We start from the raw sequence: 23,323 nt of genomic DNA, 5'->3' as shown, positions 1-23,323 counted from the left end.
GCCCGATGCTTTGCCCGGGCACAACCCGGCTACGCCAGGGCTGGTGCGGAGGGCAGACAGGCACAGCCACCCACCGGCTCTGCCCCAAGCGCCCGCCAGCACTGCTGGGTGTGCGATCACTGCAGGGCTGGGGTGCTGGGCAGCATGCCCCGGAGCCCAGCCCAACCCCAAGTCTAATTAATGCTTCTTGGGCATTTGTCCTAATTATGCTGCCCCGTGTTTCCTGCCGGCATGAAACACCTATGTGGGGATTCGGTGCCTCTCACCCTTCGGCCAAGGTTATCGAGGTCTTCTGCCAGTGACAGGAGACGGCGAAGGACGCGGGATCCCGGAGCAGAGGGGCAGGGATGGGGGTCCCGCTGTGGGAAGGGTCTCGGGGCTGTCCCCGCAGTCCCCGAGCAGGGCTGTGAATGCCGGAGCCTCACGAAGAGGCGATGCCAGCTGACCCTTGGCCGGGGACGGCGGACAGCAGAGCCGGCCAAATCCTGTCCTGAGCAACTTTCATGCTGCTGCTGCCAAGTCAGCACAATCCTGCTCCTGTTTTTGCCGGGGAGGGGGAAGGTGCTGTGCCGAGCTCCTCCAGGCTGGTCCACCCAGCACCTTCCACAGCGGGATGCGGTTACACTGGGATGTGCCTCGGCACCCCGGTCCCGCCAGCGCGGTGTGGGGCCAGTGACCCACGGGGCATGGCTTGGAGCCGGCCCAGGTGCAGGATCTGGCCTGCTGCTGCCGGTTTCTCACCGAAGAGCAAAGGGGTCTGGCAGCCCCGTAACCACAATTCGGTTCCCTGAGCCTGCCTGCACCCGTCCGGCTGCCTGCGCAGGCGGTGCAGGCAGCACCCAGCGCCCAGGCTTGTGCAACCAGCGTTTCCCTGCCCTCAGGGCCCCACGGGTGTGCTGAGCTGGGACCCTGCCCGGGGAGGCTCAGCCGTTCCCTTCCTTAACCAGGGCATTTACAGGAAGGCAGTCGCAGTTCCCGAAAGGACCCAGCCCAAGCATGACGCTGCACCTGCGGCTCCTTGCTGGGCAAATCCCCTCCTTTCCACCCAAAACCCATCCCCGCTGCGGCCGCCAGCATCGCCGTCGCAGCTGCCAGCCTGACTGAGCGCCTCTGAGACCGGGCGCGCTCGTTTCACGAGTGACCCGGCAGCAGGTTAGAGGAAACGTCTCCAACTTTTGCCCGCTCAGACGCGTTACGCTGCCCACGCGATGCCCGAGGGACCTGGGGCACCACCTTGCCCTGAGGTTCCATCCTGCACCCCGGGAACGGTGCGGGGCCACCAGCATTTCCAGCTCAGGAAATGGGGCTCGTGCCAAGCCCGCCTGCCCAGGAAGGGAGAGCCCCGAAGTTTTGGCGTTAGGTGGTAATAAATCAGAGCAAATAAAGCTCAGCGAAGGGGAACGTGGCGAGACTTTCTCAGCCCTGATTATTATTCTGTAGCAATTTCCGTGAATCAGGGCAGGGTTTTTACCAGAGCAACTCTGCCTGCTCTGCTCAGCAGGAACATTGCGTTTTTGTTTTTAAAAACAAGGAAAAAAAAAAGGGGCGGGGGGGAGAATAAAAAGCTTGAAACTTTGGTAAGGAGAGGAACCACGGTCGCCAGCCAGGCTGGAAGAACAACCTCTGCTCCGGCAAGTGCTGCCTGCGGGCTGGGATGGGGCAGGCAGCAGGGACAGGCAGCACGGGCAGGTTCCCCAGGGGTTCCTGCAGCGGAAGCATGTGGGGATGCGCTTACTGGTGCTGGGGTTTCCCTCAGCACTGCTTCTCCATCCCGCGGGGGGTCCCATCCTGCCTCTCAGCATCCCCAGAGCAGAGCAGGGAGGGCACAGGGTGGGGCCCGCTCCCCTCCCTGGGGGTGCCCAAGGGGACGCCTCGGGGAGATGGGACTCAGTTAGAACCCCCACCCCAAAACCGAGCTAGAAGGGGCTTGACTACAGCCTGCACGTCCCAGCGCTGGGAAGGGACTGGGACCCCACTGCCCCGCTCCTGCAGGGACCAGCAAGCCCTTCTCCAGCACCCAGGGGTGAGGGAGACCCACGGGGGGGGGTTGGAAAGGGGACAGCCAGGGACAGAGGGGACAAGTCCCCCAAGGCAAAGGGCACCCTTTCCCCTCGCCCCCCCCCCCTCAATGCCATGTCCACACTCACCCACTCCCTGGCTGCCCTCAGCGCTGCGGGTCCGGTGCCTGGAGCATCCTCCTCCTCCTCCTCCCTTATAGCCAGGCGTGGGCAGGCGGAGCTGCCGCAGGACTGTCCCCTCCGTGGGCACCGTCCCCCGGGGAGGCCCTGCCCTCAGCCTGCCCACAGGGCTCACGGGCAGAAAACGGGGGGGGCTCAGCTCGCACCCCGAGCCGGGATGGAGAGTCGTACCCGGCCGGAACCCGCTGCACGGCTGCGCTAGGTGCTGTCACCCACCCGTGTCCCCCCACTCCTGTCCTCCTCATCGGCCTCCACGGAGCACCGAGGGGTGGGAAAATGGGGGGGGGGGGGACAGGGGGGAGCCGGTGCCTGGCTGCTTTGTGATCACCCCACTTTGCTGCCCGGCCCAGCGTCGACAGGGGAAGGTTGAATTTCTTTGAAACCCCAGGAGATGGCAAAGCTGGAAGTTGGGAGCTGCCGCCCCCCGGGGAGCCCGGGTGGGCAGGAGGGGATGGGGCAAAACCACCTTTTCCCTTCGCATGTGCCCAGGGGACACCAGAGCAGCCGCAGACCTGGCTTTGGGGGGGACGGGAAACCCCTAATCCAAAGGACAGAGCCTTTGGGGGGTGTCTCAGGGCTCCTACATCTTTGCAGTAAAGAGCAAGCTCCGGTGATGGGCTCCAACCGCGGCACCCTCACCTGGGTGCGCAGCCATCGCCAGACCCGACAGCCCAAACCTGGGGACGTGCGGGCTCAGGTCCTCGGGGCCAGCACCCCCGGCCCCTCCGGCCAGTGCTGTGGAATAGGACTGAAATGGCTTTTTGGGAACAGCCTCCACCTACACCATATGCAGAGAGGCCCCATCCTATTCTTGCTGACCGAGGGACCTGACACTGGGGCAGGATTAGACCTTCAGATGCTGGACATTGGCCCTCTGGCATTGCCACATCCAGACAATCTCCCTTTTATGGTCCAAGGCCATGCAGAGAGGTGCCTAAAGCCCTGGGAAGTCAGGGCTGCTGCTGGGGCAGCCCCCTCCCGCACACTGAAGGAAACTGCTTTCTTCAGGCACGGCTGATATTTAGCCACAAAACACCTTTATTTGGAACAAAACCATAAATAAATAAGTACGCGCAGAAACCAAGTGGATTTAAAAAAAAAAAAATTGAACACAAGGCTATTTCGATTTAATATGTGATAAATGCCAGGGTGCCCTGCGCCTTCCCCAGCCTGGGGGATCACACCCTGCACCCCAGTGGGACCCTCACTGGCTGCTGTCACCCTGCTCATCCCCCCCCCACCTAACCCGGGGGCTAATTGCGGCCAAGGCCGTCAAGAGCTGTGTTTGCTCCAGGGCTGCCGGTGCAAATTGCGGGGTTGCAACAAAACCTGATTGCGAGAGGCTGGCGGGACATCTTGTGATGCCCTGGTGGGACATCTTGTGATGCCCAGGACCTTGCTGAGTCAGGGACTGGCCCCGGGTGAAGGCAATGCAGGCAGGGGCTGCTGGGGGGGAAAGGGGGGTCCAGGGGGCAGAGGAATGGTGCAAGCTCAGCTCTCCCTGAGCCACGTTCCCCCACTGGTGCGGCGATGAGGGACAGGAGGAGATATGACCCCGCGTCCCCTCCTGTCCCTTGGCTGCGTCAGTAGGGGTAAGGCGAGATGGAGATGAGAAGGAGGAAGGTGCTGGGAGCCCGCCGCCCACCCGGGACCAGCGCCTGCACCTTGAGGCGGTGGGTGCCGGGGTCCCGCAGCGGGCGCAGGGTGGAGATGATGCCACGGCCCTGCTCGGTGCGGAGGACGAAGGGGCTGCCGGGCTCCCGCTCCAGCAGCGTGAAGACGGGGCGGTGGCGGAGGGCAGCGCCCAGGGCGAGGTGTACCACGTCGCGGCCGGCAGCGATGCCCAGGGGCAGCGTGAGCAGCTGGTACCGCAGAGTGGGGGGACCAGCCGAGCCACAGTCTGGGGTGCAGCGACCGACACACACCCTGCACGAGAGCAGGCGGGGGATGCGGGATGCGACAGAGCGTCAGGAACGGCCGGGACACCTGGGTCCACGGTCCCATGAGGAGTGCGAGGTGGGCACCCCCAGCCCCGCAGAGTCACTCACCCGGGGCTGGAGCCTCTCTGGTACCCGGCCGGGCATGGCGCATCCACGCAGTGGGCGCCTCCACGGGTGTTGAAGCACATCTGGTTCGAGCCACACTGGATTGTGCCCTCCGTGCACTCATCCGTGTCTGCAGGAAGAGAGGGGACAGGTCTGAGGGTGCCAAGGTGCCCGTTCGCCCCAGGCTGTGATGGGGATTTAAACCCCAGCTCCCACATCTTCCCAGCCCCTGCCTGGGGCCTCAAGATACTGGGGCAGCGAGACAAAAGCAGTGTGCTGAGCCCGGGAGCAACCCTCCTCCAGAACAAGAAAGACTTGCAGCCCCAAAGGGATGACATCCAGGGCACCCTGGGGACTGGGTTCACACCCCAAGGAATGCAAGCATCCCGCCAGGGCAGGGGCATCCCCCCGGCACCCCCACACTGACCGTGGCAGGTCTTCCCGTTGGGCAGAAGCCGGTAGCCAGGGGGGCAGATGCAGCGGTAGCTGCCCAGGCTGTTCCTGCATTTGTGCTGGCACTGGTTTGGCATCTGGCACTCGTCAAGGTCTGCGGGGTGAGAGGGGTGAAGGCAAGTGGGGAAGCATTGGTCCCCTCCGGTGCCTGCCGCCCTGGGGCAGCCTGGTTCTCGCCTCCCCTTCCCAGCACAGCCAAGCCCAGGGAGACCCCGACCCCGCAAAACAGGGCTACAAACAGAATGGGGGGACAGGGCAGCAACGGGCACAGGAGCTGCCTTTTAGGCACAAAGCGGCCTCCAAACTCCCTGCAAAGCCCTTCCCCGACGCACACTCACCGGTGCAGGTGCCATTCTTCTTGACAAAGCCCGTGGGGCAGGGGGGGTCCCGGGCACCCAGCCCCGCAGCCTTTGCCACGCGGCGGAGGGCGAGCTGAGTGTAGAAGGATCGTCCCCGCAGGTGGGGACGCAGGGGGGGGTCCCGGGGTGCGCTGCTCATTGTGCCCCCTCCATCCACCCCCTCTGTGCCACAGTCTCCGCCTGGCAGCAGGGTCCTGCCGGGGGGGCACAGGCACTCGTAGGAGCCCCGCAGGTTGCGGCACCCGAAGGCACACGGCGGGGGAACCTGCAGGCACTCATTTACATCTGGTGGGGGAAAGAGATGGGGACTTGCAGCTGGATGGGGAAACTGAGGCTGGAGCAGGGCAGGGGAGCGACCGTGGCCCTGTGCCCAAGGATGTGTCCCCTGAGACCCCAGCTCGTACCCAAGCATGGCCAGCCAGCACCCAGTGAGTGGTAGCCAGGAGGGCAGGCACAGCGATAGCTCCCTGCAGCGTTCTGGCAGAGCTGGTTGTAGCGGCAGGCGTGGGACCCCTCGGCACACTCGTCGATATCTGGGGAGCGGAGAGGGGTTGGGGGGACGGGGAGGCGGCACCACGCAGCAGGTGCCCCTCGCCACCCTCGTGCCCCCCTCGGGAAGGGTCCGTACCAACGCAGTACTGCTGCCCAGGGCCCAGCGTGAATCCCAGTGGGCACCGGTCACCATCGGCCCCTGGGAATCAAGCAGAGATGATGAGAAGGGACACGTCACTGCAGGGACGTGGCCTTTGCACCCTTAAAGCCACCCAGGACCGACAAGGGATGCCGGCGTCTCCATCCCCATCCCTTGGAATCTCCTTATTACCCGCGTCAAGCGAGGCACGGAGCTGGAAGCTGAGCTCCTCCGAAGCCGGGTTGTAGGATGCTTTGATGGCACTGGCCCGCACGTGCTGCACCCACGGGGACTGGGGGCCCGCGGGGGGGTCGTACACGATGGTATGATTGCAGCGGGCACGGATGACGTGCCCGTCCCGCAGGAAGCTCTGCACCGAGCTCCCCGAGAGCCGCCCCGCGCCTGTCTGCACGTAGCGCTCGCTGAAGTCCTGGGGAGAGGCAGGGAGGGGGGGTCAGGCCACAGACACCCCCTCACCCAAGCTCCCAGCATGGGAGTCGTGGCTCCACGGGGAGAATGGGCAGAAGCGGCACCTGCAGCAGCACCGCGGCCTCGCCGATGCTCTCCGGCACGGAGCCACTGATCACGCTGTCCAGCAGCAGAGCACCAGCGGCATCCGTGCCCCGGGCGAGGTGGGTGACCCGCAGGAGCTCCCCTGCCAGGGATGGGGGGCAAAACGGTGAGCAGAAGCCCGTGGCACCCCCAAACGCAGCTTCATCTCTGGCTGTGAAGCTCAGGTGTATGGGGGAGATGGAAGCTGAGCCAGGCAGGACCAGGATCCGCAGCCCCCAACGCACCCTGGCATCCCTCACCTGTGGCAAACTCCAGCTGCGACTCGTGCTGGAAGGTGCCCCGGGTGAGCAGGAGCCCACTCGGGGCCCCCCCACCAGTGTGCGCCAAGGACCAGTAAATGGGTGCAATGATGGTGACCAGCACCTGCATCAGCGGCCCTGGGGGTGAAGGAGAAAAGATGCCAGCACGCTCCTAAGGGGGCACCCAGCCCTCCCCAACCACCCCGTCTCCCCTCTCCCATGGGGCACGACACAGATTTGGCATGCAGAATTCGGGGAAAAATCTTTCCCTGCAGCTTTTCACCTGATACAGGTCAAAATCCTCCGTGGGGCGAGGGTGACTACCTACCGACGGTGGGTGGGATGCTGCCGATGCTGCTCTGAACGGTGACGGTGCCGGAGTGCGGGTCATCCAGCACGCTGGCATCAAGGGAGGTGACACCAAGCTCGTGGGCGTTGATGAGTCCACCGAGGCTGCCCCGCACCCGGCGTGGCTCTCCTGGGGCGAAAAGGACAGGGGCAGTGGCGCTGGGGCTGCTATCCCACCGTAAAGTGGCGTGCTTCCCTGTCTCCCCTCTCAATAAGTTGTGTGTCGAGAAAAATCTCATTTTCTGGACGTGAAGGCAGCCAGAACAAGGCAGGCAGCATCCCTACCTGGCTGCGAGCACAGCCCCCAAAGACGCCATGGATCCGGGCAGCACGTCGACGGGGGATGCTGGAGCGTGGCCCCGTGCCTTGCGCACACCGACACGCACCAACACTCCCCAAACCCTGCTCTGTATCAACCCCCGTCATCCTGGCCACAGCCCCAAGCTTGTGTTTGCTTCTCCTCTGGTGTGTCTGGCAGCAAAATGCCAGCAGCCGCGCAGGGGGCACGCAGGGCACCCGGCGCTTCCTACGCATTGCTGGGCAGCCCGGCCCTCTGCTTCCTGAGAAACACTGGGAGAGAGCGTGCCTGCGCGTTTAGCAGAGCCCCTGGGAAATGGGAATTTAATCACGGGCAGCAGACGCAGGAAGGCTGAGGAAAGGCGAGCGGCGGCGCGGGCTGGCACGTGGCGGCTGCTCGGGTAAAGGTTTGCCTGGGCTCAGACCTTCAGATGAGCGGCCGAAGAGAGGGCAAACTAAAGTGTGAATCAAGCGGTTTCGAGCAAGCGAGGAAAGGCAATATCCCTCCAAAGCACGGCGTAGGAGGCCTTACCCCAGAATCTAACGGTGCTGCGGGCAGCCCCAGCCCCCCAAGCCAGCCAGAAGCCCCCCAAACCCCGGGGCGGACACCCACCTTGGACGGCTAGGGAGGCATGGGCGACGGCGGACCCCAGGACGTTGCGAGCGAGGCAGGAGTAGCTGCCGGCATCCCGGCGGCTGACGGCGGGCAGGAGCAGCGTGGCGTTGGGCAGGACGCGGGCGCGGGGACCCTCGGGCAGCGGTTGTCCATCCCGCCGCCACTCCACGGAGGGGGTGGGCTCCCCCGACACGGCGCAGTGCAGCAGCGCCCGCTGCCCGGCGCGCACCACCGCCGCTCGTGGTGTCACCGCCACCGCGGGGGCACCTGGGCGGGGAGAGGGATGCGGGCGGTTGCCGCAGCATCCCAGCGGCACTGGGATCGTTCCCCGGGGGTCAGGGGTGGTCCGGGGGGCTGAGGGGCGACCTGATTTGCAGTCGCTCGAAAGGAGGGTGCAAAGAGGGGTAGCACTCACTCTGCAGGGCCAAGGTGACAACCTTCGCCGCCGTGCCCACGTCGTTCTCCGCCACGCACCGGTAGTGCCCCGTGTCGGTGCTCTAGCAGTACCAATAGCGTTAGCACAGCGCTTGGCTTTGCCACGAAAGCTCCCCAAAATGTACCGGCAGCCCCCAGGCCCCACTCACCCCCGTGGCACGGATGGCCAGGGAGCCGTTCTGCAGCTGGCGCAGGCGCCCGCTGGCTACCACCGGCACCCCGTCCTTGCTCCAGCGGACGAGGGGCACGGGGTGGCCCCGGGCATCACAGTCAAGGAGGGTATCACCCCCGGGGTGCTCCACCTGGTAGGTGCTGGGGTCCCCCTGGATGATGGGTGCCTCTGGGAAAGGGAGAAGAATGGTAGAGGAGGGGGGCTGGCCAGGCACCCCGTTTTCCCTGCCGGCACCTACCTCTGATGGAGATGAAGGCGGTGGCCCTGATGGCACCGGCGCTGTTCTCGGCATGGCAGACGTAGGTCCCGCTGTCGGCGCGGGTGACTGCCTCCCGCCGCAGGGTGCTCCAGCCGCTCTGCCCCGACACACCGTCTGCGGGGTGCAAACCCCCCAAAAAGCATGCTTGGGGACAAGCTGGTTATAACCCCGCACAGCCAGACATGCTGGCACCGCGGGGACCCCGAAAGGTGGAACAAGGACTGGGATGGCGCCAGGATCACGTCCTCCCCGCTGGCTCAGCATCCTCGGCCCCCTGCCCAGGCGCAGAACTGCCCACGTACCAGCGATGCGGTGCCCGTTGACCGTCCAGAAGACGCGGGGCTGGGGGCTGCCCGCGGCGGCACACACCAGCTCCAGCCTCTCGCCCCGGCTCAGGGTGACGTCTCCGGGCAGGCGGGTGAAGGTGGGCAGGGTGTGGATGGAGAGGGAGAGCTGGCGGACAGCCCTCCCAGCCGAGTTCACCGCAGTGCAGGAATAGCTCCCGGCATCCCCTTCCTGCGGGGGCAAAGGGGAGGATGAGAGGGGGACAGCTTGGATCTGGGGTCCAGCTGCAGCTCTGGCTCACTGGGCTATGGCTCTGCTGGCTGTTGGGCACCCAAAAAGCCACGGCTTGGCCACAGCCACTTTTTCCAGCCCACGTTAGCAAACCCACACTGCCCCGACCCGCCAGCCTGTTGCAAACTACTGCACAGGGCTCTCCCTCTGCCAAATATTTTTGAAAGCAGCCGGGGACGTGGCACGGCGCAGAACAACCTGGCCTTTCTTTTCCGCAGCAAAAGACACTGCAGAAAGACACAGGAGGGGACGGTGCTCACCTGGACGTCCCGGAGCAGCAGCTCCCCGGAGGGCAGGACGGTGGCCTTCCCCCCGCCGCCCCGCACCGGGGCTCCCTCCCGGCTCCAGGACACGCGAGGTTCGGGAATGCCGCGGGCAGCACAGGGCAGCAACACCTCCAGCCCCTCCAGGACAGCCAGCTCCGCCGGGCCGGCCACGATGACGGGGGGCACTGGATGGGGCAAGGAGAACAAGGACTTGCTCACGCCTTGATGGCCACGGTTCACCGCGAGGTGCCGGGGAAGGAGCCGAGCGGAGGAGAGGGCGAGGTGCTGGGGCCCCGGTTGCTGCCTTACCTTGCACGATCAGCCTGGTCCTCCCCGCAGCGGTGCCTGAGGGGTTGCGAGCCACGCACAGGTAGGTGCCCGCATCCCCTGGGGATGCCCGGAGGAGATGCAGCTGCCCGTTGGGGAGCACCTTCAGCCCGGGCCCTGCGGGGATGGGCAGGAATGAAGGGCAGGATGGGGCAGCGCAGCCGTGCTGGGGCGTGGGTGGACGGTGCGCAGGGACTGCATTCCCTGCCAAAGTGCCTTTTTCTTGCGAGTCCCCGGGGAACGGCTCCGCCAGCTCACCTTGGACGGCAGCCGGGAGCCAGGAGGACCCACGCACAGTGCCACCCAGCACCCCGCTGGGATGCCTGCAACCCCCAAATCTCCCCCCCCACGCAAAGGCTGGCGGGCAGCGCGGGCTCTGCCAGCCTCCAGCGGGCTCCCGCTCACCTCCGGCAACGCCGACGCCATCCTTCTGCCAGGTGACCTCCGGCCGGGGGACCCCAGTCACCTCGCAGGCCAGCACCGCGCTGGCGTTGACCATCACCATCACCATGCCAGGCAAGGGCTTCAAGGCGGGGGGCTCTGCGAGCGGCAGGGAAGCGTTGCCCGCCGGGGGTCCCCCAAGTTGGGCCAAAGGGGCAGGGAGCGGGACCGCCGGGAGCCGCGCGTACCGTGCACCGCGAGGCGGAGGTGTTTTCGGGCCGTGCCCGCGGCGCTCCTCGCCGTGCAGGTGTAGCGGCCGGCGTGGGCAGGCAGCGCCTGCCTGATCTCCAGGGCCCCTGGGAAGACAGCAGGCAGCGGGGAGGCAACGGGACGGCTGGCGGGGACCCACCGCCCCGCCGGGGGCTGCGCTGGCCGGTGCCCCTACCTGTGGGTAGGACACGGTAGCCCCCTCCTCGGCTGCCCAGCTGAGCCCCCTCCTTGGTCCATGACACCGTGGGGGGGGGCACGCCGGAGGCGTAGCAGGTGAGGACCGCAGGGGACAGCCGGGCGACAACCACGTCCGTAAGGTCATCGGCAATGGTGGGGGGCACTAGAAAGGCGAGGGAGGGAGGTGAGCGGGGCTGCATGGCAAATGCTGAAGAGGATTCTATCCCCGTGCACATGGGCACAGGGATTTCTGTTTCTTTTTCCCCTCTTGCCCACCCCCGTGCCCAGTCCTTAAGAGGGGACCCAACCCCGGGGGGGGCTGGAGCACCCCCACATCACACCCAAGGTGGCGACAGACCCTGGGAAAGCCACTCTCGGCAAGACTCACGGCCCCCAGGAGCTCACCGTGGACGGACACGAGGAAGACCTTGCGTGCCTCTCCGGCGGCACTGGTGGCGATGCACTCGAACCGCCCCTCGTCCCGGGGACCAGGGCTGGTGATGAGCAGTGACCCCGAGGACTGCAAGCTGCGTGGGCAGAACATGCCTCGGGGTCAGCCCGCCCCATGGGGAGCAGCGAGAGAAGGCAAACCCCACGCTACGGCGGGACCCTTCGGTGGGCGAGGTGGCCGGCGCTGCAGGTACCTGTAGGCGCCGGGTGGGAGGTGTGGGTTCAGGGGACGGCCATCCTTCTCCCACCTGATGTGGGGCTCCGGGGATCCCCAGGCATCACAGCCCAGCGTGGCCGGCTGCTGAGCCAGCAGGGTGAGGTTGAAGGGCCCGGGGGTGATGGAAGGAGGGACTGCGGAAGGGCATGGCGGTGATAAGCAGAGGACAGCAGCACATCGTTGCACCGATGAGAGCAGCCCAGCAGCGGTAGGTTGCAGAGGGGTGAGCCCAGGAGGGATCCGTCTGGCTCTTCTGCTTACCCAGCACGTGGAGGTCCAAGCCTTGCCAGTCGGAGCCGGCAGGGCTGGATGCCATGCAGAGGTAATAGCCCGAATCCTGGACCTGAACGGGGTCGATTTGCAGGGAGCCGCCTGGCAGGAGCTGCAGCCTGGGGAGGGAGAGCGAAGGAGACCCATGGGGGCTCTGCACGGCCGGGCTGCAACGCACAGGGACAGGGAAGGTGGCAAATGCCATTGCAGCCACACGTGGCACGTGTCTGCTGAGCTGGTGTGGGGACAGACCGCAGCTCTTCGTGGAGGGACAGTGCTGTCCCTGCTCCAGGCACGCCAAAACACCTACTGGTGTGGAGGGTGGCGTGATCCGAGACCCGGGTCTTGGTGTCGCCAACCCGCAGAGCCTCGTACCTGTCGCTCCCGTGAAGGGGCAGGAGCCGTCCGTCCTTCCGCCACGTCACCCGGGGCACGGGCCACCCCTCCGCCCGGCACGGCAGCACCGCCGAGCCGTTCAGCAGCGCCCTCGCCTCCTCAGGACCCGGCTGGATCTCTGGGGCCACTGCGGCAGCACCCGACCAGCACCGCAGAAAGTCGGAGACAGGGCTCAGGGGATGGACGACGTCAGCCCAGCCCAGCGCTGGAGGCTGGGGACCACCCAACCCCGCCTTCCCATTACCCTGACGGTAGGACGCCCCATAATATCGCGCATCCCTGAACGAACAGGGAAGGAGCTGGCACTCGCCGCCAGCAAAGCCCCACGGCGGGGTGGCACTCACCGAGAACCTCCACCTGGACGCGCAGGCCGGCGTCCCCCAGCGCGTTGGTGGCCCTGCAGCTGTACTCCCCGCCGTCCGCCGGCCCCACGGCCTGGATCTGCAGGAACCGTCCCTCGGCCAGGACCTGCCTGCGGGCATCCTCCTAACAGCCCCGGGACCCCCCCGTCAGCAGCTTCCCCAGGCATCGCCCCCACCACGAGTCTAACGGGACGGGTGAAGGTGCATCCCAGTGCCTGCCCGTGCACCGTCCCGGGTCCCATCACACCTACCCGCAGCGGGGACCCCTCCCGGTGCCACTCGATGTGGGGGGGTGGCACAGCATCCTCAGGGCACTCCAGGATGAGCTGCCCCCCCGCCACAGCGGTGATGCTGGGGGTCTCTCCAACGCTCGCAATGCTGAGAGGTGCTGTGGGACACGTGCCAGGTGAGTCGGGGGTGCCGCGGGGGTTGGGCACCCCCATACCTGTCCCCATAAGTCATGCGTAGACCCCCGCTCTGCAGGACCACCACGCTGCGCTCCAGACCCCGCTTTGGAGGCTTCCAGCCCCTACCGCTCTCCCCATCCACTCCCCAGCAATCCCAAGGAGGGACGCAGGGGATGCTCCGGCTCTCTGGTCCCCCAGAGTTCTGACCGCCCTGCAGCACCCCCTCCAGCACCCTCCTCGCTGCACCACTGGGGCCACGCTACCTTGGATGCTGACGTGGAAGCTCCTGCTGTCCTCCCCGGCAGGGCTAGCAGCCAGGCAGGTGTACAAGCCAGCATCGGCCACCTACACAAAGCCAGGAGAGGGAAAAAATTGAGGCATGAAAACAAGGTGCAGGTGGGGAGAAGAGGACCCCCTACCTTAGTGCTCTCGATGTGGAAGGTGCTCTCATTCCCGGATACAAGCCAGGGCCCTGCCAGCAGCCGTCCATCCTTCTCCCAGGTGACAGTGGGCACAGGGACGCCCGTCACCACACACGCCAGCTCTAGCGGGGTGCCCACGGCGATGGACATCTCAGTGGGATGGGACGCAGCCTCAACACGGGGCGGCTCTGCAAGGCGCACGGTGAGGCGGGTGGGCTCATCCCCTCGTTGCTCCCCCAAAATTGGCTAAGCTGCCCTCCCCAAATCCCCGGGGGGAAGACACGCACCCATCACCAGGAGGTGGAAGGTTTTGCTGGCCTCCCCAACCTCATTTGCCGCCAGGCAGGAGTACACCCCCGCGTCGGCCAGCCCCACGGCTGCCAGGCTCAGCCGTGGGCTGCCGGGCGCTTGGTTGCTCCGCCGCCCCAGGGGCTCGCCATCCTTCAGCCAGGTCACTGCCGGTGCTGGGGACCCGGTGGCTTCGCAGCTGAAAGTGACATCGGAGCCCTCGGCCACCATCTGCTCCTCGCCGCTCTCGGGGCTCTCCAGGACGGGGGGCACTGGGGAGGGAGCGGTTCCCCTTAGTGGGGCCGTGGGAGCAAAGTCGGGTCCCCAGGCGCTGGGGATGGGTTTGGCAGTTCCCTGGGGTCTTGCAAGCACCCAGATGTGGCTCAGCCTCCCTGCAGGGTGCTCTGGGACTGCTTTCGGGCTGGTCCTGCCTCGCTTCATCCTCTCCGAGCCCACCCCGGTGGCCAAGGGATGGCTCAGGACCCCCCGTCAGAAACGGGGCCGCAAAGAACAACACGTGCTCTCCCAGCAAAACTAGTGCCCGGGTGCCCCCCGCTCTCTTGTCCCCAAATCCCTGGCTGCCTCGTACCTTGTATCTGCAGGACGAAGTTGCGATCGGCCACTCCTGCCCGGCTGGAGGCGATGCAGGTGTAGAGCCCGCCGTCAGAAACCTGTGCCTGGGAGATCCTACCCCATGGAGTGGGGCATGGAGATAGGGAGCAGCCATCAGCTCCAGGTCCCCCCTTTGCACCCCAAGTTCTCCACACTGGGATGCAGCCACCTTAGGGTGCAGCCACGGCCATCCCAGCGCACAAACCTGGGTACCAGCCCCAAAGCCTGCCACCCAGCATCGCTCCAGGGTCGCTTCTTACCGAAGGACGTGCCCGGCCGAGAGCAGGGTGACGCGGGGGGAGAGGCGCAGGGGCAGCCCATCCTTCAGCCAGCTCACGTGCAGGGGAGACGACCCCCGTGCCCGGCACTCCAGCGTCACCGCCGCGGACAGGATCCCACGGACCACCTCCGAGTCGTCGGCACCTCTCTCGATGGTGGGGGGGACTGGGCGAGGGGACAGAGGGGCTGACGGGTGCTGTTGGGGATGGGTGACCCTGGCGCTACCCCGCAGGACCCGGCCCCGCTCACCCAGCACGCTCAGCGTGTGCAGCCGTGCATCTTCGCCCACGCTATTTCGGGCCAGGCAGGTGTACGCCCCCGAGTCGGCGGCTTGGAGCCCCTCGAGGAGCAGGGAGCTGCCATCCGGGGACATCCTGCGCGGGGAGGAGGGGACGGTGACCTGTGTGTCCATCCCTAACGTGCCCACGGAGCAGAGACGCTCTGTGCTTGGTTGCAAGCCAAGCTGCAGGTTTTGGGCCATGCTGCAAGGCCAGGGCAGCAGCTGGGACCTTGCCAGGGTGACAGTGACCATGCCAGGCTGCAGCACCATCCAGGACACCAGGGCTTTACCCAGGATGATGTTCCCCAGCAAACAGCTCGGACGAGCATGTCCCAGCCCAAGCAGGGAGAGGGGGGAGAAGCAGCAGACCCCAGCCCGCCTTGCACCGCAATTTGCACATGGGGAAACTGAGGCACAGATAGGGCTGTGCCGTGGCTAGCCTGTGGGGTGGTCCGTGTCCCCCCCCCAAACTCACCGGGCATGCGAAGGGGACTGCAGGCGCAGAGGCTGCCCGTCCTTCAGCCAGGAGATCTGGGGGGTGGGCTGCCCCTCCGCCCGGCACTCCAGTCTCACTCCTCTGCCCTCCAGCACGCTGTGCTCACTGGGGACCCCCGCGCTGGCGATCCGGGGTGCCACTGCGCCAAGAAGAGCGGGAGGCTGAGGAAGAGAAGGGGGAGGAAGGCTCCCCTCCGAGGGAGAGCCCGCAGGGACCCCTGCCACCTTGAGGAAGCCTTACCTCGCACCAGCACCATGAAGTCCTTGCGCATCTCGGTGCCCGCGCCCCGCGCCAGGCAAGTGTATCGGCCCTGGTGGAAGGGCTGGAGGGGGCTGAGAAGCAGCTGGCCCCCCCCGGACACCAGACCCCACTCTGGGCTGCTCTCTGTGAGGAGACGGGGTGAAGGAGGCTGCCGCAGCGCTCCTCTGCCAAGCCCTCCCCAGGCATGCGGTCATGCACCCCCCCCTTCCCACCCCCAGGACCCAGGTTTGGGGACATATTGTTAAAGCAGAGGTCAGGGCTCTGCAGAGCAGGGTGTTTGCACTGTGTGTTGCTGGAGCTTTTTAGGAGAAAAGAGCCCCTGGTTTGGGGGTGAACCCCTGTCCCAGCAGGTAACCCAGGGGGTGGTACCCAGAGACCTCACCCCCACATCCCTCTATCACATCCCATGCCCACATCCCATTGCTTCAGCTTCAGGAACGAATCTGAGGCCTCTTAAAAACACGCAGGGAAAATGCCAGCCTCTTCGTGCTCTGCCTCCTCCCCTGCGAGGCCCTGCGGGTCTCTTGCAGCAGGATGAGAAATGGGGAAACTGAGGCAGGACGGCTTCAGGCGGGGCAGCACCGAGGCTCAGGATGGCAGCGCAGCCCAGCATCCCCCCGCGGACATACCCAGCGGGTTCCCATCCTTCAGCCAAGTGACGGCAGGCGCGGGCACGCCAGCGATTTGGCAGGTGAGGACGAGGGGGCTCCCCATGTCGGCGTCCAGCACCTCCTGCTCTGGGTCCTGGATGCCTGGGGGCTCTGAGGATGAGGAGCGGGGATGGGGTGTGTGAGCAGGAACACGCAGAATGGTGTTTGCCATCAGGTCGTCGGTGCGCGCTCGGGGACAGAGCTCCTGGCCGAGGCCTCGCCGCTTACCGTGGACAGTGAGGATGAAGCGCTTCTCATCCCGGCCGGCCACGTTCAGCGCCACGCACGTGTATGTGCCCGAACTGGAAAGCTGCAGGCGAGGGAGCTGCAGCACCCGTGAGCCTAGAAGAAGCAGAGAGCAGGGAGTCAGGGCAGGCTGGAGCAGGACCGGGTTTGGGCCACCGCACCGGCAAGCTGACCCATCACCCAGCAGCCGGCCAAGCTCCATGCAAGAGGCGTCTGGCCATCAAAGTCTCTCTTTGAGGTCCGAGGCGTCACTGTGCACAGCAGAAAAGGGTGCTGAGCTCCTGGGGAGCAACAGCGCAGAGTTTGCAGGATGCAGCCGTTAGTCGTCTCCAGAGGGAATCCCTCGGCAGCAAGTTGTTAGCGTGTGGTGCGGCCAAAAGTCTGAGCTCAAGTCCCGAGGGGCGGATTAGAGGAGTTAGAGCCTGCCGTCAAGAGCTGGTGGCTGTGCCGCGGGGGACAGGCTGTCATCCGTGCTCATCCCGACGTACCTGGGGTGACAGTCACCTCCTCACCAAGCCGCAGGATGCGGCCATCCTTGTACCAGGTGATCTCTGCAGCAGGGTGGGTTTGGACGTTGCATGCCAGTGAGACGCTGCCGTTGATGACGCCATCGATGCTTTCGGGGTTTGTGCCCAAAATCCAGGGAGCTTCTGCCCCAGCACAGCCCAGAAGACAGTGCCAAAGGAGAACCGTCACCACGGAGGCTGAGGTCTCCCCAGGGGGAAACGCACACCGAGCATCTCGCCTGCTCAGCGTGCCGGCACCTCGACCTCCTCGCTTGGGGTGAGCGTGACAAGCACGAGGGGACGGAGGCAGCCACGGGGTTCAGGAGCCACGGGAGACTCCAGCTGGCAGAGGAGGAGGAGTGGGGTAAATCAGCGACCTGGGGAAGGGTCACTGGGGATACCTTACCCTGCACGGTGAGGGCAAAGTGCTTCTCAGCTGACCCGGCTGGGTTCTCGGCCACGCACGTGTAGCTGCCGGTATCACCCGCCTCCACCGCAGCCACCTGCAAAGGGGGAGCAGATCCCCGCTGGGGCTCCCATGGGGACCCTCAGCACCTGGCAAGACTAGGGCAGCCTCCTCTTTGGGGAGGGGAGAGTGCCCCGTCCCCTCCACCCGGTGTCTCCCATGTCCCCCCCCGGCACAGCCACCCTGCCCGGGGGCACACCGACCTGCAGGACTGTGCCACCCTCCAGGAGCTGGTGCCGTGGGCCACCCACAACGGGGACATCGTTCCAGAGCCAGGACACGGTGGGCGCTGGGTGCCCGCTGGCTTCGCAATTGAAGCGAACGGTACCGTTGACGGTGGCCGTCATCTCCTCGGCCAGGTCCTCCGTGCCGCCGCGGATGGCCGGGGCAGCTGGAAGCAGCGGTTATAGGGCTGCCACGTGCCTCCGTCCACCCCCCGCCCCGGCCCCGTACTCACTCAGCACCTCCAGCTCGTAGTGCAGGCGGTCCTGTCCTGCCGCGTTGGCCGCCTCGCAGGTGTACCTGCCCGCGTCCTCCTCCCGCACCGCGGGCAGCTGCAGCACCCGGCCCCCTGCGGCGCAGGGCAGGATTGGAGCAAGGGCTGGGGAGGGCTCCGCGGGGGGTCGGAGGGTCCCCTCCAACCTCGCTGTGCAGACCCTTATGCAGCCCCAGCGACCCTGCAGGTCCCATGCCTGCTGTTTGCGGGACAGGATCCAACCTTCTCCATGCTAAGGATGCTCTCAACCCACAAAGCTGCTGCAGGAAACCCCCCCAAACTCCAGAATGAGGGTCCATTCCCATTACCTAGCAGCATCAGCACCCCCGGGCCGGGGGAGAGGGGCTCCCCATCCTTGTACCAGGTGAGCTGGGGAGGTGGGATGGCATTGGTGTCGCAGTAGAGTGCGGTGGGCTGGTTGAGGACAGCCTGCCGGTGCTCCGTCACCTCCCCATCCTGGTCTTCCTCCCTGTAGAAGATCTCGAGGGCTTCGCTGGGGCTTGTCTGCTGCTGGAAGAGGGGTGGCACTGCGGGGACAGGCTGTGGTCAGCTGTAGGGAACGGGGACTCACAGCCCTGTGTGCAACCGAAGTATCTGCCCAGGCCTGACCGGGGCTGAGGAGATGCTTATTTTCCAACAGATACAAACTCTTCCTGCTCACCCTGCTCTGCTCCCACAACGGACCCCACCAAGGACCCCTCCTCTTGCCGAGACACCCGCTGCTCTGGGCACTGGCTGGCCGCCCAAGGCTCACCTTGGACATGCACGATGAAGTCCCTATCGTCTTCGCCCACAGCGTTGGTGGCCACGCAGGTGTAGCGCCCCGAATCCGAGACGCCGGCTGGTTTGATCTGAAGGACCTGCCCCTCGCTGAGGATCTGGAGGTGGCCGGCACTTGCCAGGAGCTGCGTGGGGACCCCAGCCCCAAGGCACGAAAGAAACAGAAGAGCAGGAGGAGGATTACACACCCAGGAGTGGGATGGAGCCCAGCCAGCCTTATAAAGGGTGTCTTCCCACTCCACCTACCTGGAAAGGTCCCCAAACCCAGCAGCTTCTCCCTGGTTGCAGTTAGGACCTCACCTGCTTGTCCTTGTACCACTGGATGGTCGGCTCGGGCACAGCCCAGGTCTCGCATTCCAGCATCACTGTACTGTTGACCCTGGTTTTCACCTCTTTCACAGCAAATTCCCCCAAAAGGTCATCTCTGGCAATTGAAGGAGGAACTAGTAAGGAGAAACGACACAGCTGGGATAAGAGAAGAGCCCCCAGTGCCCTTGCTCTACCCTATTCAGCAACAGGCAGCACCTTGGGGTACTGCTGACACCCCCAGATGAACCCTTGGCAAGTGGGTATTCTGTACTGGGACCAGTGCTGTTTAATATCTCATCAATGACATAGTGGGATTGAGTGCACCCTCAGCAAGTTTGCAGATGACAACAAGCCGAGTGGTGCGGTTGACACATCTGCGGGACGGGATGCCATCCAGCGGGACCTGGACAAGCTCAAGAAGTGGGCCCATGTGAACCTCATAGGGTTCAACAAGGCCGAGTGCAAGGTGCTGCACCTCGGTCGGGGCAACCCCCAGTATCAATACAGGCTGGGGGATGAAAGGATTGAGAGCAGTCCTGTGGAGAAGGACATGGGGGTACTGGTGGATGAAAAACTGGACATGAGCCGGCAATGGGCGCTCACAGCCCACAGAGCCAACCGTATCCTGGGCTGCATCCAAAGCAGCGTGGCCAGCAGGTCGAGGGAGGGGATTCTGCCCCTCTACCCCACTCTGCTGAGACCCCACCTGCAGTACTGCGTCCAGATCTGGGGCCTCCAACATAAGAAGGACATGGACCTGTCGGAGCAGGTCCAGAGGAGGGCCATGAAGATGGTCAGAGGGGTGGAACACCTCTCCTGTGACAACAGGCTGAGAGAGTTGGGGTTGTTCAGCCTGGAGAAGAGAAGGCTCCAGGGAGACCTTATAGCAGCCTTTCAGTACTTAAATGGGGCTTATAAGAAATATGGGAACAGACTTTTTAGCAGGGCCTGTTGCAATGGGACAAGGGCTAATGGTTTTAAACTAAAAGAGTAAAAGAGGGTAGATTTAGACTTGACACAAGGAAGAAATTTTTCGCAATGAGGGTGGTAAAACACTGGCACAGGTTGCCCAGAGAGGTGGTAGATGCCCCATCCCTGGGAACATTCAAGTTCAGGCTGGACGGGGCTCTGAGCAACCTGATCTAGTTGAAGATGTCCCTGCTCATTGCAGGGGGGTTGGACTAGGTGACCTTTAAAGGTCCCTTCCGACCCAAACCATTCTATGATTCTATAACTCCTTTGCCCTCCCTGGGGTAGACCAGAGGCTTTTTGTGGCCACGTGCTGATATGTGCATAGGTGCATTTCCCCAGGATGAAGGGATGGGAAGGGAAGGAAGGGGCACTGGCCCGGTTACAGTGGTGGGGTCACTGCAGGAATTAGGAAGGACATGGAGAGCTCCCGCACCCAGGACCTTCACGGAGTAGTTCTTCATGGCCTCGCCGGCTTCGTTGGCTGCGACGCAGCTGTACGTGCCCGCGTCCTCTTCCTGGGCATTCAGGATCTGCAGCCCGTGGCCACCTGGGCAAAGGGGATCTCCTGAGAGGGTCACCACACACAGCCACAGCTGTCTAACCCCATGCAGCACGAGAAGGTATCTTGAAGGACCTGCTGATCACCTGCAAGCCTGACTTGAGGGGGCCTAATGCTCTTCTAGTGCCCAGTTTCCAGGCTTATAAAACCCAGTGCTGTCTCACCGATGCTGCTGAGGAGGCTGTAGCTATTATCAGATGATGCAGCACATGGAAAAGCAGCATCCACCCGATGGTCTGAGCCCCTCGGGTCCTGCAGGATGATGACTTCTCACCATCCCACTGCCCTGAACCACAGCCAGACCAAGAAAAGACCCTGCTCCCGCTCTCACTCCCCCAGTCATGCAGCAAGGGGCCACCGTGGTCATGCAGAGCCAATGGACACCAGCATAGTACCAGGGAGCAGAAGGACATTTCTAGACGCTTTGAGGGGAACCTCGTCCTTGAGCCAGGTGATGTTGGGAGATGGGTGTGCCAGAGCCTCGCAGACCAGGGAGATGGGGTTGTTGATGATCACTGTGACTTCTTCTGCAGCAGCATCATGGGCATCTTCAGCAAAGGTAGGACTGGCTGCAGAGATGTGTTTGTGTTTCAGATCGGCATTAGCACCCACTTGGGCTTCCCAATGCTTCATCCCCCCACCAGAGACCATGATGAGTTCTGGGAGTTGGGCTTGCCCACCTGTGAAATGCACAGCACGTACAGCACAAGCCCAGCTTCAGATTCTGCCCTGTCTTGCTGCCCTCCAAAAACACAGGGGGGACAGAAGACACACTCCCCCTTCCCACAAGCCATCATCAGAGGTGGAACCTGCACTAGATGGACCCTTTATGTTCCTCCAAGAGGTCTCACAAGGGCTTTGGGACAGGTCCAGGACCTCATGCCATGCTGCTGGCTGTAGGACTAAGGGATCCTCACCACCTACCTGGGGCAGGCAATCAAAAAGCCCTCTAAGTCCACGTCCCCTGCTCCCACCTGAGAGTCTGCCTCCATCCAAAGGCATCTCGTACCAAAAACATCTAGCAGGTAGTGCTTGGTCTGATTTGCCACAGAGCTGGAGGCCAGGCAGGAGTAGCGGCCAGCATCAGACAGGGAGGCTTGGGGGATGTGGAGCATGGAGCCATCCGGGGAGACGGAGAAGTTGTCTCCGCTGGGCAGAGGGTGGCCATCCTTCAGCCAGGTGATCTTAGGTTGGGGGTTGCCTGTGTAGGGTAGAAAGCAGGTTTTGGCCTTCATACAAAGTTTTTCCGTGCGTGAGCACAGCCTGACCAGGGTCATTCCGCCAGAGCTTTTCTGGGAAGCAGGGACATCAGCCCAAATCCAAAATTATCATGATCTGGATCAGGTTTTTAGAGGCTGCTGGATGAGCCAGCAAGAAGAAAGAGAACTGTCCTGAGTAGGAGATGATTAATTACTCCCATCACTAAAGGAGAAACCAGATTAGAGGAATTTTAGCTCCATTTGGGAAAGATTGGAGCTTACGTTGTGGAACAAGCTCCCCGCGTGGGCGCCCCCTCCCCAGCGCTTCCAGGACAGCCCAACCGCAAAGGCAGGAACTATCCCAAAAAAACTCTTCAGCCGATTTCAGCTATTCTCATGTCATTGACTGGAGCCGTCCATTTGCTCCACACCCCAAAGGGAGACTCAGCTCAGCTGCCCCCGACTCCCATCTCCCACCTGCTCATGCCACCTCTGCTCCCTGCGTGATGCTCACCCGCAGCCAGGCAAGACCAGGTGACAGGGTGACCCTCGGGTACTCTGATGGTCTCTTCTTCCCCCGCGTTCTCAATGTGGGGAGGAACTAGGAACACAAGCCACCGGGGACCTCAGCAGCTGGCCAGCTTCGCTGAGCCTCTGAGCTCACATGCTAAGGCACGAAGGACTCCAGCACTGCAGCTCCCACCGTGCCCAGTCTTAACTCGTGCCTGTTCCTGTAAGGGTGAAGCTCTGAAATCCCACCAGGAATCCTGCAGCAAACGGAGGACCCCTCCTTACCTAGGACGTCCACGTAGAAATGCTTCCTGGCCTCCCCAGCTACGTTGCTGGCCAGGCAGGAATAGTGGCCACCATCCTGGGCTCGTGCACGGGTGAGCCTCAGCAGCCAGCCCCCTGGAAGCGCGGAGCAGAGAGATTTCAGGGCCCTGATCCAGGCGCCAGCCCATCCCAGCAGTGCTCCTGCAGGGCTGGAGCTCCACCATGTTTAAACCCATCGGTACTGGGGCAAAACATTTTCCCAAAGTGCTCGTCTCAGGGCATCCATGCCTCATCCCTGACCTGAAAGCACATGCGTGTGCTTGCCGGGTGTGACAGGAGAACCGTTCCAGGACCAGGTGACTGTGGGCAGGGGAATGCCGGTGGCCTCACAGGTCAGCGTCAGGGATCCTTGCAGAGAGACGCTGATGTTGGTTGTCAGTCCTGATCCTTGAATGAACTCAGGAGGAACTGGGGACGCAGAAAAGGATGGACATATTTGCAAAGCAGCCGAGACATTCAAGGAGCAAGGCAAGGGGGGAAACCTGGGTTAACCCAGCTTGTTCCCACCCTCCCGCTTCGTACAGTTTGGGGACACAAGCCCAGAAGGACCATTAGCATCATCTGAAGTTGTTGACTTTGAAATTGTTATGGGACAGGTAACGCACAGCAAGTATGTGCTGCTTACCTGCACCCCCAGGCCCACGCTTACAGGTGTGACGCCAAGCTGGCCACACACCCTGAGCCACCTCAGGCCTTTTGCAGCTCAAGTGCTTGGTACCTTGACCCATGAGGTTTCCCCGACTCCTTGGGAGGTAGATGACCTTATAAAGTGTGAGGTGGTCTGCTCTGATGACCCTGGAAAGAAGCTCCTGCCTGATGGAGACAATTCTACAACTATGCCTGCAGCATACCCCTTCTGACCCAAGACATCCTACGTGCTGGGTTGTCCAAGATCTGCTCCATGTCAGGTTGCTCTCTGTGCTTACGCTGCACCAAACGTGTGG

General features: G+C 63.8%; 2 protein-coding genes across 5 annotated transcripts in view; both read right to left on the bottom strand.

Moving 5' to 3' along the window:
- ASS1 (argininosuccinate synthase 1) overlaps positions 1-2,240 on the bottom strand; it is a 29,079-nt gene extending 26,839 nt beyond the window's left edge. Inside the window, exon 1 of one of the 2 annotated variants that reach the window (XM_075054770.1) lies at positions 2,148-2,240. The gene's annotated coding sequence lies outside the window, so the exon portion shown is untranslated. The remainder of the gene's footprint in view (positions 1-2,147) is intronic. The other variant, XM_075054772.1, reaches the window with a different exon arrangement.
- A 974-nt stretch (positions 2,241-3,214) lies between these two features.
- Positions 3,215-23,323, bottom strand: part of HMCN2 (hemicentin 2) — a 38,607-nt gene continuing 18,498 nt past the window's right edge. For 2 of the 3 annotated variants that reach the window (XM_075056112.1, XM_075056113.1), the window contains 49 exons: positions 22,620-22,787; positions 22,341-22,454; positions 22,060-22,146; positions 21,356-21,547; positions 20,742-20,915; positions 20,221-20,334; positions 18,807-18,949; positions 18,481-18,631; positions 18,035-18,253; positions 17,688-17,801; positions 17,434-17,621; positions 17,171-17,267; positions 16,747-16,908; positions 16,241-16,354; positions 15,992-16,123; positions 15,342-15,485; positions 15,081-15,240; positions 14,575-14,699; positions 14,307-14,490; positions 14,024-14,121; positions 13,434-13,706; positions 13,144-13,334; positions 12,988-13,069; positions 12,569-12,705; positions 12,300-12,441; positions 11,935-12,082; positions 11,551-11,678; positions 11,267-11,423; positions 11,028-11,149; positions 10,621-10,785; positions 10,424-10,531; positions 10,200-10,334; positions 9,777-9,911; positions 9,462-9,652; positions 8,928-9,141; positions 8,605-8,739; positions 8,344-8,534; positions 8,175-8,256; positions 7,757-8,026; positions 6,827-6,976; positions 6,499-6,636; positions 6,220-6,341; positions 5,879-6,116; positions 5,684-5,746; positions 5,460-5,588; positions 5,035-5,340; positions 4,671-4,790; positions 4,247-4,373; positions 3,215-4,124 (listed from right to left, as the gene is read on the bottom strand). In XM_075056112.1, coding sequence (XP_074912213.1) covers positions 3,782-4,124; positions 4,247-4,373; positions 4,671-4,790; positions 5,035-5,340; positions 5,460-5,588; positions 5,684-5,746; positions 5,879-6,116; positions 6,220-6,341; positions 6,499-6,636; positions 6,827-6,976; positions 7,757-8,026; positions 8,175-8,256; positions 8,344-8,534; positions 8,605-8,739; positions 8,928-9,141; positions 9,462-9,652; positions 9,777-9,911; positions 10,200-10,334; positions 10,424-10,531; positions 10,621-10,785; positions 11,028-11,149; positions 11,267-11,423; positions 11,551-11,678; positions 11,935-12,082; positions 12,300-12,441; positions 12,569-12,705; positions 12,988-13,069; positions 13,144-13,334; positions 13,434-13,706; positions 14,024-14,121; positions 14,307-14,490; positions 14,575-14,699; positions 15,081-15,240; positions 15,342-15,485; positions 15,992-16,123; positions 16,241-16,354; positions 16,747-16,908; positions 17,171-17,267; positions 17,434-17,621; positions 17,688-17,801; positions 18,035-18,253; positions 18,481-18,631; positions 18,807-18,949; positions 20,221-20,334; positions 20,742-20,915; positions 21,356-21,547; positions 22,060-22,146; positions 22,341-22,454; positions 22,620-22,787 — 7,622 coding nt within the window. In that variant the 3' untranslated portion in view covers positions 3,215-3,781. Of the gene's footprint in view, positions 4,125-4,246; positions 4,374-4,670; positions 4,791-5,034; positions 5,341-5,459; positions 5,589-5,683; positions 5,747-5,878; positions 6,117-6,219; positions 6,342-6,498; positions 6,637-6,826; positions 6,977-7,756; positions 8,027-8,174; positions 8,257-8,343; positions 8,535-8,604; positions 8,740-8,927; positions 9,142-9,461; positions 9,653-9,776; positions 9,912-10,199; positions 10,335-10,423; positions 10,532-10,620; positions 10,786-11,027; positions 11,150-11,266; positions 11,424-11,550; positions 11,679-11,934; positions 12,083-12,299; positions 12,442-12,568; positions 12,706-12,987; positions 13,070-13,143; positions 13,335-13,433; positions 13,707-14,023; positions 14,122-14,306; positions 14,491-14,574; positions 14,700-15,080; positions 15,241-15,341; positions 15,486-15,991; positions 16,124-16,240; positions 16,355-16,746; positions 16,909-17,170; positions 17,268-17,433; positions 17,622-17,687; positions 17,802-18,034; positions 18,254-18,480; positions 18,632-18,806; positions 18,950-20,220; positions 20,335-20,741; positions 20,916-21,355; positions 21,548-22,059; positions 22,147-22,340; positions 22,455-22,619; positions 22,788-23,323 lie in introns of those variants that run through there. The other variant, XR_012654192.1, reaches the window with a different exon arrangement.

The sequence above is a fragment of the Buteo buteo genome, chromosome 23 (assembly GCF_964188355.1).
Source record: "Buteo buteo chromosome 23, bButBut1.hap1.1, whole genome shotgun sequence".
Classification (NCBI taxonomy): Eukaryota; Metazoa; Chordata; class Aves; order Accipitriformes; family Accipitridae; genus Buteo; species Buteo buteo.
This window is presented reverse-complemented; position numbering and strand designations above follow the sequence as displayed.